Below are 17,086 nucleotides of genomic sequence, written 5' to 3'. Positions count from 1 at the left end.
ATTCATAGTTCTGTTACATTTCTCAACAATACTTGAAATTTACTCGTATCTTACCTTATCCCATTTTCAATTCAAAATTGTCTATTAATAAAAATTTTTGAATAACGCTCGTGAGTTTTATTTGTACCTTACACAATAAACAACCTTGCCATCCCAGACTATTAACTGTTTATGGCGTTTATGGGAATCACTTCCAAACAGTGATTCTGGATTTTTCTGTCCGTTTGGGACTACACAGATAAAATAAAAAATTTGTGTGGAAATGGGGTTAATTTGGTCTTATGATGACCAATATACAATATTTGTTTTCGTCTGTTTAAATTTTTGTCAACTCTTATAAGGAATTGGTTGAAATCAAATGTTAATGAGTTCTATGGTATGGTTGTGGTATCAGTTCAGTGGTATTTTTCATTGAAATGTGAAAAAATAGATAATATTACAAAAATGTACACATGTGTAATAATTAATAATTAGTGATCTCGATCATTTGACATTTCAAGTTCAAGTTCTATATTTTTTTTATTTTTAATCATCATCCAACATCAGACTTCAAGCTTCGTAGAGCGGGAAATCGTATATGATTGTTATGACATTTTTATACTGTAAAACGACGAGTAACGAGAATGTTTTGTTTGCTTAATAGTTTGTAAAATAATAAATACAATATTTTTTGTTATACAATATTTTATTCTAATCTTCCTTGTTATGTATGCTAACTAGCTGACATTGGCTGGCGTTGCTTAAGAAACAAGAAAATGCGAATGTGGTTTTGCATGTTGTATGAACTCGTTAAAATCAAATAAGCAAATAACTTTTCATTTTATTTCAATTTATTTTCATACAAAAACTAGGTTCACAAGAATAATTTGGAATCACAATTTTATTTTTCATATTTCTTCACACTGATATCAATATGTCGTTTCTTGCGTCTTTCTTCAACGTAAAACCCCAAACTATCATTACAATCCCCACGGTAAGTTTCGGCCGCAGCTAGATTCCACCTCAAGTTACTATTTGGTAGAACGGCATCTTGATAAATCGAACTATCAAGCACAAAAATTAAAATAAAATCAAATAATAATTGTTTAATATATTTTACATTGTTTGTTTTAATTCTAAAATCTCTTCTTCTAATTTTGCAATCTTAGCTTCTTGCCTCACACGCAAATGTTGAGCTCGTTCATTATTTTCTTGCAACAATCTTATAACATGCTCTTGTCGAGTTAACTCCATTTGATTTGTACTCAAAGTCGAAAAAAGATTCTGAAATTCTTCGGTTTTTGTTAAAATTTCAGTTTTTATCTGAAATAAAGAATTTTTTTAACAATAAATGTTTTCTAATTTTTTGGTGATAGAAATAATTTTCAATAATCTACCATTTGTAAATTATTATTCTTTTCACCAACTTCAACAAATAGATCTTTCAAACGAACTTTTTGTGATTTTTCTTTCGATTGTAATGAATCAATCAAATCTGTACGAACTTTCAATAGTTTTTTGTCCAAAGATATTTTTTCTTCAAGATTTTTCACTTGGAATTGTGACTTTGTTATTGCATTTTCAAGATTTTTTATTTTTTCATTATTCATATTATTGATCCTTTGGAGTTGTTCCATCTATATAAAAATAGATGACGAATTCAAAATTTTTAAAATAAACCATAAAATAGAAACATATATATTTTCACAAACCTCCTCTTGAACTTCCCTGGAAACAGAAGCCTGGCTTTCACTTTCCTCCAATTTTCCCTCCAAGTTTCTTAAAAATAAATATAAACAAATATAATTATTAATGCTTAATAAAGAGGCTGAGTAAATTTACAAACTTTCTAAACAGCAAGAAAACAATAGATGAAAATGTGCACGAGTAAATATATTTCAGAAAAAAAGTTTTTACAAGACTTACCTTATCCTTTCATTGAGATCTAATTTTTCAATATTTGCTTGATTAATTTCAACTTGAAGATCCGAAACTTTAGATTGAAATTTTTTAAACTTTACAATTTCCTAATTTATTAGTATAGAAACATTTTATAATATTTAAATTTTGTAAATAAGAAAAAAAAACAAATTTTTATTGGTACATTTTTTAAAGATTGAACTTCATTTTCAAAGAATTCCTTTTCTTTTTGGACATTTAAAAGGTCAGTCTTAAAGGTATTTATTTCATCTGTATATTTCAAACTCAGATCTGAAAATTAATTATCTTGTTAGTAAAATTTATCAAGATATAAACTAGGTCCTAAATATTAAGTGTTATTAATTTAAAAATGCAGTGAGCTTAATTTTCGTATATCTATCATGTATTATTTTGATTTAATTTCGGAATAAATTTCGGAACATTTAGGGAAAAGATAGTTTCACAAGTATAAAATAAACAAAAGTTTCAATCCTATTGCAAATGTTAACTACTATCAGTTGATAGTTTATAAATATCAAATTTTTAAACTATCAGCCAATAGGAGTTTCAAGTATTGAGAATGTCCAGACTTTTGTAAATAAAAGAAAGTAAATATAGTTATAAATTAAAAGTTTTTTTTTAATTTCTTATGACTAAGATGAAATAAGTTGAAAAATTTTTTATTAAGTATCAATCACAAAAGGCGTTTATATATTAAAAGTTTTTAGTTGGCTATGAATAATGATTATTTAAATATTTATAAACTTTTAATTTAGATATTGAATACTCACAATAGCAAGTACTTAACCGATAAATTACCTCTAGCTTTTTCGTTATCTGAATTTTTTGCAACAATTAATTCCAACTTCAGTTTTTCAATTGTAAGTTCCAATTCTTTATTTTTCGCTTCAATTTCTTTGTTCTTAACTTCAAGTTTAACATTGTTATCAGCACGGACTTTTAGCCTAAAACAAAATGTGTTTAGTTCGAACTATAAATTACTTTCAACAACCAAAAATAATATAATTCTTGAATCCATAATTGAAACTCTTTTATGATAATAATAAATAAATATGTTGGCGCAATATTCTGTTGAAAACTAAGGCCTATAGAGACTTACAACTCGCAACCATTCCTGTGTGCTAGTAATGTTCTAAGAAATGGAGGGGACCTACACTTACAAGGCGAATCCGAAAGGCTAATTTGAGAATGCACTTTTTATGACATTTACTCTTGTCAATTCAGAAAAGATAGTACCCGTGAAAAAGATTTAAGATATCACAGGCAGGTATCGAATCCACGACCTCTGGCGTGACAGTCCTACGCACTAACCATCACGCCATAGGTACAACTTATGGTAATAATAGGGTATTTATTTTTAGAGATATGAAAACTGTACAGGGATAATATGTGGAACTAGCTGCCAAACTAATGAAGTCTGTTTGACTTTTTTCGCAAATCACCTTACAAAAACTTGAAATACATTTTGCAAAATTCGGGCTATATTCATCAAACGTATTGCGTATCTTTTATCGTTAAATTATATTCAACGATGAAGAAAAACTGTCTGATGCGTATTACATTCCAAAGACGTTATGGGCCTATTTGTCCTAAAATACGAAACAGGTGCTAGAATTATCGTGGCGAACTCTTGCGGGCAAATTACTTTTGATTTGTTGTACCTTCTGTCATTGCAAATTATTTAGATGAGAAATATAATCACCTTTGTTGAACTAAACGTTTGGCGAGTAAAGTACACATTTCAAAAAATAGACCTCTGATTTGACACACAGGGACTACTTTTTGAGGTTAACGTTTTGTCTCTGGTCTATGCTGATAAACGAGCAACGATTGAACATTTAGAAGCCAACATTTGACGTAGTTTTTAAGAAATAAGACGCAGGTAAGTTTGATGAACAAAATTATACCCAGAAGATTGCGTTAATACAGCTTTGATAAGGAGACCATATGACAGGAATGCGTTATTTAGAATTGAATGCGATGACATATGGAAGATATTTAAGTAAAATTGTAGGTTCCTATTTAATGTTATTTGTTTTGTTTTAATTTTACAAGAATCTTTTATCTCCAAAAAAACGCACAATATATTCGAAATTAAAAACTTATTCTTAATGTTAATTAAAAGCCACACTTACTTTTGAGTTAAATCTTCGCAGTCATGTGACTTCTTGTTGAGTTTTTCACTAACTTCTTTGTTCGCTTTGTGATGTTCTTTTTCCAAACACTCGTTCTTCTTTTTGAGCTATACAAATATGTAAAACAAAGATGTAAACGTGTAAAAGCTAAAAGTGAAGAATTTATTAGAGCATCAATTGCTTTAATTGCTTTGGTATCTCAAAATTTTTTGATTTTTTGGATAATACTTATAAATATCCAAGTTTAATTTCTCCTGACTCACCAAACTTTTTCGAGGTATTTCAAACTTAGCAAAAATTTCTCGAATATTTATCAAAGGCTTATTTTGAGTTCTTAAGAGAATTACGAAAAAATTGTATGAATATTACTATAAAAAAAATCCAAGTCTTTCAAAACACAGCAACTTGTTGATAGCGCAATTTTGTATTTGCCTTATACTTTTGTTTTTATTTTTCTCAAATTAAAGCAAAAGTTTCAAATGTCACATAACCTCAGTTATCTGATATGCATACATTTTTAAACTTCTGTTAACAAACATACCTCATCGATTTCCAACTTGATTTTGCTTTCAATCTTATGCCTTTCTTCAAGTTCCTTCTTAAATGTGCTTAATTTTTGTTCGGAAATCTTTTTAATTTTCGTGACCTCAGCTTGACTTTCTTTTAAGCGGGTTTGTAGTTCCTTTGAATAAAATACAGATCAAAATTTGAAGGCATATTATATAATGTACATTTTGTTTTTCAATAAATTTTATTACTCACATTGAATTGATCTAAAAGTTGTTTGAACTTTGCCTCAAATTCATTATTGGTATTATTTGATTTCATGGTTTTATCATTTGCTACCTGGAGACTTTCAATTTCAGCTAAGAAATCATTTAACAATGTTTTCTTATATTGAAGAAACAGAAAAAAGACAATTAATAAAAGTATACTTATTAAAGGAAAAATTATACATAGATTAAAACTTCAAAAGAATACCTTTTCAATTTGGTAGTTCCTTTTTGTATCTTGGATTTGTTTAAAAAGTTCATCATCTTTTAAAGCTGTGTCTCCAACCTTAGAGAAATATGTTTTATGTTAAAAGAAAATTTTACTATAAACAGTGTTACAACAATTTCAATCTAACAATTCGTCGAATTAACTGAGAACCGAAACCGATCTTTGATTCTCAATAAACCAACCGAAATCATCAAACTGTATTAAAATGTTACAATTTTGACATTTTTCCTCATGACTATAAAATAGGACTTTTAAATCAGTTCACAAGCAACTCATTCGAAACATTCGTGTTTATTTTTAAAATTCAATAACTGCACTTACTTCTCTTGGAGACTTTGACAATAGATCGATGTTATCGATTGCTTCTAATTTCTTTTGAACAAAATTCTTCAAAGAACTTTTGAATTCTTCTAACGTCTGCTCATCTAAAATATGGAAAGCAAAAATCGTTATTACTAAAGACTGACAAGATTTTAACATTTTATGTTTGATCTCCTAATAATAATAAATAGTAAAAATGTAAAACTAATTATTTAGAGGATGGTTCAACTGTCATAATAAAGTTAAATAATTATGAGAATTGTGAGAATACTAACTATGAATTGAATTTTGATAAATATTATATGTTGGTCAATGATTGAAAAAGTGTTTACGAAAAATTTGTTTGCTTTCAACTACGCTCGGATCCTTGAAAATAATCATAACTTTCATCAATTCAATGGTTGGCTTTTATAAAAGTTTGAATATTGTTTCTGTTTCTCTATTTTTAGCAGAGTCTTGATATTTGTGTATATGTTTTGAAATGTGAGTTAGTTATGTTTAAAACTTACCGCTCATTGTTATGATCGTTGAAGTTTGATTTTTTGTAACTAAGCTGTCTTCAATATTTTTGAATAAGCAAATTAATTTTAAGTCCCTTTCATCTTTAGGAAGTTGATCTTTAACTAAATTATGTTTGTTCATAAATTGCTCCTATACAAAAAGAAAAAAAAGGAATTTTTAATAAAATCATTGCAAACTCTTTAAAAACCTTTACCTGACAGCTCTTAAGTTTTTCCTTAGCTAATTCATAGGATTGTAAATTTCGTTTAGATAAAGCTCTTTCAGTTTTTATTTTGATTGAATTTTCTGGTCTTGGGGTTTGCTCTTTGCCTTTATCTTAAAAATCAAAAGAATTTCGATCAATTAAGTTCCAAGGAAATGTTCAATTTTTTATCTTACCACTTCGACTGGAATTGAAACAACTTCTACTTGGCGCCAAATGAGTAATAGTTTTATGTAAATTTAATTCCATCATCGATGCTGAGGATTTATTTTCACCACTTCTGGAAGCACTTGATGGTTTCATAGGTTTCATTCTGAAACTTTTCACAGCAGAATCTTTGGCCGTACAAGCCTGGGGAATACAAACAAACTTTCAACATCTTAAATACTTTTAAATGATAACAAAATTATTAAACATACATCTCTTTTTGGAATTTTTGATCGAGCAGAATCTAGGTTCTTAAAAGACACAGAAAAATTACTTAAAATGCTAAGTATCGAAAGTTTTTGAAAAAAAGGTACTTACACATCCACTGAAACGCGAAGATGTTGTTTTAGGCATTGGAGGAATTTTTGATTTTGTTTTAACATCTAAACATGAATTAAAAAAGCAACAGAAATTGATGAATTAAAGTTATAAAATTTTGTTTGTAAAACTTGTACCATTGTTTTCGGCTTCAGTTTTTGAGATGTTCATTCCAAAAAAATATCGCAAAATATCAATTTTTAAATTATTTCAATGGATTTTAAAAGTAAAAAACAAAAATTAATTAATATCGAAAAATAGCCCGTAACGCATCAAGCGATGAAAAAACGATTTTATTGAAATTTAATTTTTTTTAAATTCCAATGACTTATTTTTCAAAAAAAAAAAATATGAATGTGAATTTGATCATAAACAAGTTTTAAAAGTGTTTGGCGAATTATTTGTAAAACGTAAACACTATTGAGCAAAATTGAGATCGGGACAGTTCACTCATGTGTACTAACCCTAAGTAATGCAAAAATAGTCTTAAGAACATCACAATAAAGGCGCGAGAGGGTGGTGTGGAAAGCAAAACGTATTCACGGGTTTTCTAAATATCAAGATCAAGAATAGTTAAAATTTGAATTTTATGACTGCACAATATTTTTTAAGAAGCTTTATTAAAAAGGGTAGATATAGAACTTTTAAATAATAGCCAGGTATGACTTGTGGCGCCGACGTCAACACAATTTGTTTCTTTTTATATTCCGTGTTTATTCAAGGGATTGTCAATACCCTTACAATGATTAAATACATCACAAGCAATTAAAAAGGAGTATATCATTAGAAAGAAAACATTGGCTTTTAATGCCTTACAGGAGTGGGAAATATTGAGCCTGGTAAAACATATCTTGGGTTCGATCTTTGCCTATGTTATCTAAAGTTTTTTTCACGTTAAATACCTCTTCCGAGGAATTGACAAATTTTCCAAGAGTAATTCTTGTTATGAAAAGTGCTTTCTCAAATTTGCCGTTCAGATTCGGCTTAAAACTGTAGGTCCCTTTCCATCCCTGACAACAGTACTCGCACACAGGAATGGTTGAGAGTTGTCAGTCACTAGGCCCTAGTTCTCAAACGGACTGTTGCGCAACCCAATTTATATTTTTAAAACATTTCACATTTCTGTAGTTCGGCTTAAAAAAGAATAACTTTGAATCCAAAATTTCCCCAAAGGGTAAACTGATGATGATGAGTATTCCTAAAAGTACGGGCATTACGGTTGCATTACAACCATTCACGCAATTCATCGAAGAAATTACGTTTGCAGCCATCGTTAGTCAGCAATGGTTTTGCGATTGTCCATTTTGATTTAAAAACGAATCATATTATTTTTCTTCAAGTCAGTAAAAGTTTGCATTGCTTAACTGTGAAAAATATTTTTGAACTTTTTTTTTAACCGACAAAAAAGAATTCCATTTCTCCATGCAAAACAAAATCAATCCTTTAATGCAACAGAATGTACAATATTTTTTGTGATCCCATCTGGATGGTTTTACCACTCGAGAGCATGCCACGTATGATTGTCCGTGTATAAAAAACATGAAGTCCTTAAATAAAAGCCGCAGAGAGACATCGTTTGGCCTTGAGACTGATTGAATTAATTAATTAATCAATCAGTCTCAAGGTCAAACGATGTCTGTCTGCGGCTATATATATATTGATTAATAAAATAACAAAACAAAATTTCCGGAAATTCAACCTTCAGTTGTAAATTATGCGGTGGCATGCCTGGTAAATCCAATGAGTTCAAAAATTCAGTTGGATAATTTTCAGCTTCGGTGGCATATCTTGAGATTTAACTGATGGATATTGAAGCATTTGAACACCCATATTTACTATCAATTGTACTTTTTCAACATTACGCCACAGTGGCGATGATTTTAAGCACTCCTTGATATCATCAACGTATGTTGATCGCGAAATAAGGGAAAGTGTTTATCTGAAATCACTTGAAAGGAGTAACAGAATGCCTCCAAATAGTATGTCGTTAGCCAATGCGATACAATTATTTGATCGTATTTTAGCAAGAACTAGCAAAATAAGGAATGTTTTGACAGTTCCACCTGGTGCATCCAAAAAAAAAAGAATCCATCTTATCCTGCCGAAACTGAGAGCATGGTGTGGTCAAAAATGGTTCTTTGTTTTTTCATTCATTAGTGGGACTTTGCGGGCAACAACCATAACGATTTCTGCAGTATTGTATTATAGTTCCCGATTCAATTCAGTGTCTATTAAATCAGATGCATTTCGATTTGGTGAATGCATACCGAGACGACTGAGTGGTAAGTTGGCAATGATAATATAAAGATCATCGATTGCAATCAATTCTTTATTGTACATAGCGTCACTGAATACTATCGTAATTAAACAATAGCACCTAGGAATATAAAAAATAGATAAAAAAATATTCTCAGGTCTACCGAATGTATATGCAAAATTTCATTGAAATTGGTTAAGCCGTTTCGGAAGAGTATGGCAACTAACAGTGTGAACAGGAGAATTGTATATGTTAGCGGTCGTCCTGGCATACAAATTGGTGAAGTGGCAGTTTTTGTTCCTAAGTATTTTATAGTCGTGGCTTAACATTCCCCTGAACAGAACCGTCACCCTGTTGGTAGGGCGTTGTTAATAAAAAGTAATTAAATGAAACATTTATAACGATTTAAAAGTAAGTAATCATTAATCATGTGAATCATAAATCATAATTATTAACAGAATTCAGTTTTATTATCATTGTAGTGCTTCGTGATATACGATGTTTTTGTTTGATTACTCTGCGCATAGACAAACAAATCTGACGGTTTTCCAACACGGGAACAGGCAACATACAATTGACCATGTGAGAAACATTTGTTTTCTACGTTAATATCACAAACACTTAATGGATGCCCCTTTGACTTGTTTATGGTCATAGCAAAAGCAAGTCGTACTAGAAACTGTAGTCATTTAAACTCAAATGGCAAATCACTCAAAATCATTGGGATGCGCCGTACAAGACCATCTTCTTCTTTTCTTTGAGTAAAGTTGCTTCTATCATGTTGTTTAGTAGTTTTTGTATCGCTAACCGTGTACCGTTGCAAAGACGCGGTTGGTTAATATTTTGCAACACCAAAACTATTGATACAACCTTTATTTGAAGATTGTGATGTGGTAATCCTGGCAAATCCAGGGAGTTTAAAAATTCCCGTGGATAATTAACTACATTATCTTGGTTAGTAGCCGAATCAACTGATTTCTATATCCTCGGTAAGCCTGTAATTTGTTCTTGAATTTTGAAATTCAATTCATTTACATCAATGTTTTTTGCAGCCATATAGCTCGTTCGCTCAACCAATCATGGTTTCTGTAATTTTGAGAAACATCTGGAAACACCTTCTGAATAAGTTCGTATTTTGATTGCGTTAACTGACAAAAACTTTAAGGAAAGATAATGCAGCCTGTCAACATGTCTATAGGAAATTTGCCATTACCAATATCAATGAGTTGTTTAGAGAATATGTTTCCAGATTGGTCATTTTGCAACTCGACACGCATATTCTTGCTCAAATGAAGTACTTTGACATGTTTCCACAAATTAGAGTACTTTAGACATGCATTGGTTTCATCAGCTAGCGTTGATCGTGAAGTAACTGGCAATGTTTGACGAAAATCTCCTCCTAATAAAATCATTGTACCACCAATTATGATATTATTGCTTCGTAGATCTTTTAAGGTTCTGTCTAAAGAATCCAAATATTTTGTATGTGCATCGTACATTCATCCCAAACAATCAATTTACATTGCTGCAAAACCTTTGCCATTGCAGAGTTCTTCGAAATGTTGCAGGTTGGAGTTTCATTGCTTTGCATATTTAATGGACATTTAAGTGCTGAATGGGCTGTTCGACCACCTTCAAGCAAACCTGCTGCGATTTCCGACGAAGCGAGTGCAAGTGCAATGGGATTATGGATTGTCAGTGATCAAACTTAAATAATATTTGATCTTAAAAAATATATATTTAGTTTTAACTAATATCTATCAATAAACATCTTATTTAGGTGAAAATTGTGTTCGCTAAAATAATTCTGAATGATTGCTATAATACAAACCTTGAAAGTTGGCATGAAATTTTCCCGAACTACATTTGTTGCCCCAAATGAAGCCACTTGAAAGCAATTGTTATAGTGTTGGATATGTGTCAAAAAGTGTATGGAATCTGTTCCTATTCCTGAAACCAATGAGTACAATGGCTCTGGTGGTGGATCCAATGGTATCAATTTCACTTAAGCATTTGCGCATCACAATCCATTAGCTTCGTTTTTGTATTTCCAAGCCTTACAGTGTGAGCAAACCGAGTTCATAGAACCAATAAAAACACATTGGTAGTAACTGTAGTCAATTGACACATCGTAACTGAAAGCAGCTCGATTCAAACTTGAGCGATCTTTAGTTGAATGTCGCGATCGCGCTTCACGCGTTTGTGATATCCAAATTCTCTCTCGTTCAATTTGGTCTTCACGTTCTTGTGCAATACGATTTTTTAGGTAATTAACTTGTTTTGTAGTATTTCTGGTTCTTCCACCTTAATTGCTTCATCTTATAGGAGGCATATCAAATATAAATTATTTTGCCACTAAACATAGCCGACTACGTTTTAGTTAGAAAACATTTGAATGGGAAAAATTTAAGGGATGTTTTTATGGTTTTTCAGGCAATAAATGGAATTTTTCTTGTCGTAAAAACCATCCTTGAACTTCAATGAAGTTTTTAAAAAAAGAATTGGCCAAATTGGTCCAGGCGTTGTTTAGTTATGATGTTCAAATGGTAGACATGTGAATTCAAGAGGACACAAGCGTCCACAGGTTTTTCTCGAAACCCACCTCTGTCTATCAACTCCTACTCTCACCTCCCCGCGGTGAACATCGGGTGGAGATTGGGTTCCAACCCCAGTGGAAAGTTGTTGGGGCAGCAAAGGAGAGAGGGGGGAGAGGTGTTTCCACTAAGGCACCGCTCCTTATCCAGTCGGCAGCGGACGAATTTTCGAGATGGAATCAACGGTGGCGTCTACAGTTCCAGTAAGGTTGAACTACTTAGTGAACACCTTATAGGGCTTCTTCGACATATTCGGAGCACAGGCCTGTAGGGAGCGGTTTATCCGGCTCCCCTTCCTTGGAGTTATACTAAGGATCTGGCCCTCCAGGTTGGGGGTCGTGTTAGTTAGTTGCGAAGCACCAACAAGCCTCGGATACGGACTGAATCACTGATGACAACCCACGCAAACGAAATAAGGACAACGAACTTCGCATCTGTACGTGGAATGTTAGGTCCCTTAACAGACCACGTGCAGCCGAACAATTAGCGAAAGCCCTAAACTGCTGCAAGGCAGATATTACCGCCATCCAAGAAGTGCGATGGGATGGACCGGGCGAAAGCAAACTAAAAGACTGCGATGTATACTACGGCGACTGCTACTGAGAACAAAGATAGCGTCTATTTGGGTGTGGATTTGTTGTTGGAACTAGACTCATGCAAAAAGTCATGAGTTTCAACAGTGTGAGCGAGCGCGTTATGACAATCCGCATCAAGGCTAAATTCGCCAACATAAGCCTAATATGCGCGCATGCCCCAACAGAGGAGAAAGATGAAGACGCCAAAGACATATTCTTCGAGCTCTTGGACAAGACATATGAGCAGTGCCCTGGCTATGACATTCAAATTGTCTTAGGAGATTTTAATACCAAGCTAGGAAGAGAAGACATCTTTGGTGGCATAATCGGGAGATACAGCCTGCACGACACCACCTCCGACAACGGATTCAGGCTGGTCGATTTCGCTGCGGGGCGAGACGTTCTGGTAGCTAGTACACAGTTCACGCATCTTAATATCCACAAGGGGACATGGAAATCTCTTGATCAATCAACCGTCAACTAGATTGACCACATTGCGATCGACGCACGGGACTTCTCCAATATACAGGATATCCGAACATTCCGAGAGGCCAACATTGACTCGGACCATTACCTCGTTGTATCCAAGATACGTCTACGGATATCCCAATCCAGACTGCCATGTCCTTTTCCGATCGAGTCTCTAATAACCTCTTAAGGAGTCCTATGCTGCCTGCATTAAGCATTGAAAACCAGTGCCAACATTGCCTTGCAGCCATCAGAGATGCCGCCTCTGAAGTGCTAGGTTTCACACGGCCACCACAGCGAAACCCCTGGTTTGACGACGAATGCCGGCAAGCGCACGCAGCGAAACAAGAGGCATACAAAACGGGGCTGCACAAAAGGACTAGAGCTGCTCACGAGCTCTACGAGCAGAAGAGGAGAGAGGAACACCGGCTTCTTAGACGGAAAAAAAGAGAGCATGAGAAGCGCACGATCGAGGAGATAGAGGAATGTCACAACAGGAATGATATAATATAATTTGGTAAATTTTACCAAATGGTAAAAAAAGTCCCAAGGGCACCAACAACGAACCGAAGCCTGTAAAGACGATCAGGGCAACCGCGTAGTAGAACCGCAGTCTATGTTGAGAATATGGAAATACCACTTCTCCAAATTATGTAACGGGGATGACGAACCGAATTCCGTTGTAAGGGAGATAGAACCACTCAACCTCGGCGACGCAGATCAACAATTCCGCCTACCCGAGCTTGACGAAGTGAAGATAGCTATATCTAAACTTAAGTAAAACAAAGCTGCTGGAGCTGACGGCATTGCTACCGAACTATTCAAAGCAGGAGGCGTTGACTTGGTAGGGAGCATGCACTAACTCATCTGCAAAATAGGGTCGGAAGAAAGCATGCCCGATGAGTGGAATCTCAGCATAGTGTGCCCGATACATAAGAAAGGAGACCCTCTAAACTGCGCCAACTACAGAGGCATCAGTCTCCTTAACATTGCGTATAAGATCCTCTCTGCTGTATTATGTGAACGTCTAAAGCCATTCGTCAACAACCTGATAGGTCCTTATCAGTGTGGCTTCAGACCAGGAAAGTCCACTTTCGACCAAATATTCACACTACGGCAGATCTTGAAAAAAACCCAGGAGCTGCAAATCGATACCCACCATCTCTTTATCGATTTTAAAGCCGCGTATGACAGTATCTATAGGGAAGAGCTCTACAAAGCAATGTCTAGTTTTGGCATCCCTGTCAAACTTATCCGTTTTTGCAGAATGACGATGGAGAATGCACGCTGCTCTATCAAGGTCGGAAAAGATCTCACCGATGCATTCGATGTCAAAAAAGGTTTTAGACAAGGCGATGCACTGTCATGCGACTTCTTCAACATCGTTCTGGAAAGAATAGGGCAGAGCTCACACGTCAGCACTAGAGGCACAATCTTCCAAAGGTCCATCCAATTACTCGGATACGCAGATGATATTGACATCAAAGCGTGATGTCAGAGGAGGGTTTTTGAGCATTGCGACGGAAGCGAAGAAGATGGGTTTAGTGGCCAATGAGGGTAAGACCAAGTATATGCTGTCATCAAAAAAAGACACTGAACGACGTCGTCTTGTCTTGGTGTGTGAAACTGGAGACAGCTAGCTAGGGACCGAGCTGGCTGGAGACGCATGTAGGTTGAGGCCAAGGTCCGCCACGGACTGTAGCGCCACCTTAAGTAAGTAAGTTGTTTAGTTATGCGGTAACCAACACATTTTGCGATTCATTTTTATATATAAGAAGATTTTGACTTGTTCTAGAGTTGTCAAAGTTTGAAAAGAAAAAATAATATTTTTTGAATCCAAACAAAATAGACTTTCCATCATCAAATATTAATTACACAAAGAAATTTGACTTTTTTATCGTCAAATATTAGTATCAGTTTTGAGGAAATCAGAATTTTCAATTTTATACCAACAATTGTGTAGGTTGATTACTTATATTTTTGGTCCTAAAAAAAACCTAACGCGAATCAGCTTAAAACCTTAATTTCCAAGTTCAATGAGCCCAATGTAGGCCTATTAACTAAATCTTAGGATCCACTTTTTTTTGGATTCTCTACCATCGTTATATCATGTTTGATTAAAATGAAGAGTTAAGCACTATTCACATGAGCACGACCAACGAATGAACGAATATTCGTCGATTTTGACGTTTCTTTCACATGAGAGTTTTTTTAATTCGTCGCGAATAAAGCCACAGCCAAACACCATTCACCACCGAAACCAAAACAAGAACGATTTTTTAGGTTAAGTACGCGCGATTATTTTATTCGTTGCGGGTGTGGATGATGTGGAACGCGAATAAAGTTTGACAGTTCGTATCAACTATAATTTTTTTCGCGACGAATAAATTTGTTTTCTTAAATTTATTAATATATTATGTTTAAAAGTAAAAGAATGTATCGTAAATCAAATAGAAACTATATTGCCATCGTTTTGTTAAGAATTTGTGTGGAAATATGTTTTCAAACGTATATAAACTCATATTTTGTAATTCATTCATCGTTCGTTAGTCGCGCTCATGTGAATACTACTTTAGAGTTTTACGCAATTCGTAAGTAAAAATTAAGTTGGAAAAGTTAAGATGAGTTAAAATCAAACGTCCACTCCTATTTCTACACTTTATAAATTGAATATGAGTAAGGTTAAACAATTTATGCTGTTTTATTTATTTATTTAGCTTAGCTTTGTAACAATTATCTCTCCATGCAAAAAAAAAAAAAAAAATGGACATTAAAGAAGAAGACCAAATATTACCACGGACATAACATACTTTCAATACAAAAATTTCATGAAGTCACCTTCGAAGTAATTAGAACGCATTTCAAAAGACCAAAATGATAAACTAAACGCCAGTTGTGCTTTTATTGTTGACACCTAATATTTTTGCATTGAAGACTTAGGTATTTTTTTTTTTTTGTTGAATGACGTATTTTTATAGAAGAAAGTGTTAACACATCAAAAGTATGTAATGCAATTTTGGTTTATTTTATTTTTAACTAATGTTCAAACAACATGTTTTTGGTCAATTTATTACACCAAAGGTCATGTTTTGGATTTGAAAAAAAAAATTAAATCACAAATTCTAACAATTCAAAATATGAACGTCATTTTAAAGAATTAATTATGATAATTATTTAAAATCTTTGAACTTAAATAATTTTCGGGGATATTTCAGAGATGTAAATTAATCTTTTTTCGTTAACTCTAGTCACAGTACTAGCGCTAATTACACATAAGAGCAAACAATATAAAACAATTATTGAAAATATATAAAAACCATTGTTTTTAACATTCAGTGAAATTTGTATAAAAATCCATACTTATTCTGAGATTCGAACGAAATGTTGATTCGAGTGACTAGATCTATTCGTTCGAATGAATTTTGTTTATTTTAAGATTCGTAAGAAAAATATTAATTGCAGAAAATGAACCGAAATGAAACTTATTTTCGAGATCAGCTGTTCTAAATGATTTGACATTTGGATTTGATTTAGTGTGACAATACTAAATTTTTATTTTTCCAAGAATCTTATTTTTAATTCAGAATTAACGAGTTTCTGAATTAAAAACCTAAATTAAGTTAATAAAGTGATAAAGGAAAACATTCAAGACATGAAATTAAACATTTTTTCAACTAACGAAACCATTTTGGTTTAAATTTCCAGGTTGTGTTTATACCGTTTAAAATGTTATGTATATTCGTCACACATGGTCACACTTTCAATTAAAATGAAAACAATCAAAGTTTATAAACTTTAAATCGATGTAGTTTTTCTTAATTTCGACAAAGTAAACAATGGCAATAGTTTTGTTTCTTAATTCTAACGAGAACATTTTGAATGTCCATTTTAATGCTATCTACAGCCTTGCGCTTTTTTGCCGAAAGAGGCTACCAATTTGGAGTCAAAAAGGATGCGACACTTAACTCTAAATTAAACCACGAGGATGGCTATTGAGCTTAATGGCAGCATCTCTCTAAAACCGGTCAGCATGTGCATGGTTTACAGAAAAGCCCTTTGCTACCTCCGGATTCTCCTCCATCATTATCAGGATTTCTTTTTGAACTCTATTGCTCCAGTTAGAATGTGACTGTGCCCCTTATAAAATAACAAAAAACAACTCGATTCGAAACTTTCGAAAGTCAAAGCTTATTTTTTTAAATTAACTTTCGATTAAATCAGCAAACTTTGGAATCGATAGAACTCAAAATAAAATCTTCTCGAATTCAAATAACTTTCGACCGAAAACGAATCCCAAAATAAGCGTGATTGACTTCAAAATGATTTCTTACTTATTTACTTAAGATGACGCTACAGTCCAGTGCGGACTTGGGCCTATGATAAATTTTGTTGTTAACGTAATATTACGGTCCAAAAAATCGAATCGGTGTTTTTTTATATAAGAAATATTAACTTAAGAAAAATGCTCCTTAAATTGTTAAAAATTGGTATTCAACTAAAAATCTCATTAAAAAAAAATAGATATTGAAATAAAACTTACATATTTTATAGTACGCAAAATTTTC

General features: G+C 33.1%; 1 protein-coding gene across 1 annotated transcript; it reads right to left on the bottom strand.

The window, feature by feature from the left end:
- Positions 1 to 809: 809 nt before the first annotated feature.
- LOC129941430 (putative leucine-rich repeat-containing protein DDB_G0290503) lies at positions 810 to 6,968 on the bottom strand. Its single transcript, XM_056050052.1, has 18 exons — positions 6,765 to 6,968; positions 6,628 to 6,692; positions 6,522 to 6,560; positions 6,279 to 6,453; positions 6,094 to 6,215; positions 5,888 to 6,029; positions 5,379 to 5,482; positions 5,037 to 5,114; positions 4,818 to 4,946; positions 4,597 to 4,737; positions 4,056 to 4,162; positions 2,719 to 2,864; positions 2,084 to 2,190; positions 1,906 to 2,006; positions 1,692 to 1,758; positions 1,377 to 1,616; positions 1,100 to 1,302; positions 810 to 1,043 (listed from the first exon to the last, which is right to left on the bottom strand). Exons 1-18 carry the CDS (start codon positions 6,796 to 6,798, stop codon positions 881 to 883), a joined length of 2,163 nt encoding a protein of 720 aa, XP_055906027.1. The 5' UTR covers positions 6,799 to 6,968; the 3' UTR covers positions 810 to 880.
- Between the last annotated feature and the right edge of the window lie 10,118 nt (positions 6,969 to 17,086).

The sequence above is a fragment of the Eupeodes corollae genome, chromosome 1 (genome assembly GCF_945859685.1).
Source record: "Eupeodes corollae chromosome 1, idEupCoro1.1, whole genome shotgun sequence".
Taxonomy (NCBI): domain Eukaryota; kingdom Metazoa; phylum Arthropoda; class Insecta; order Diptera; family Syrphidae; genus Eupeodes; species Eupeodes corollae.
Note: the sequence above shows the minus strand (reverse complement) of the source record. Positions and strands in the feature narration are given on the sequence as shown.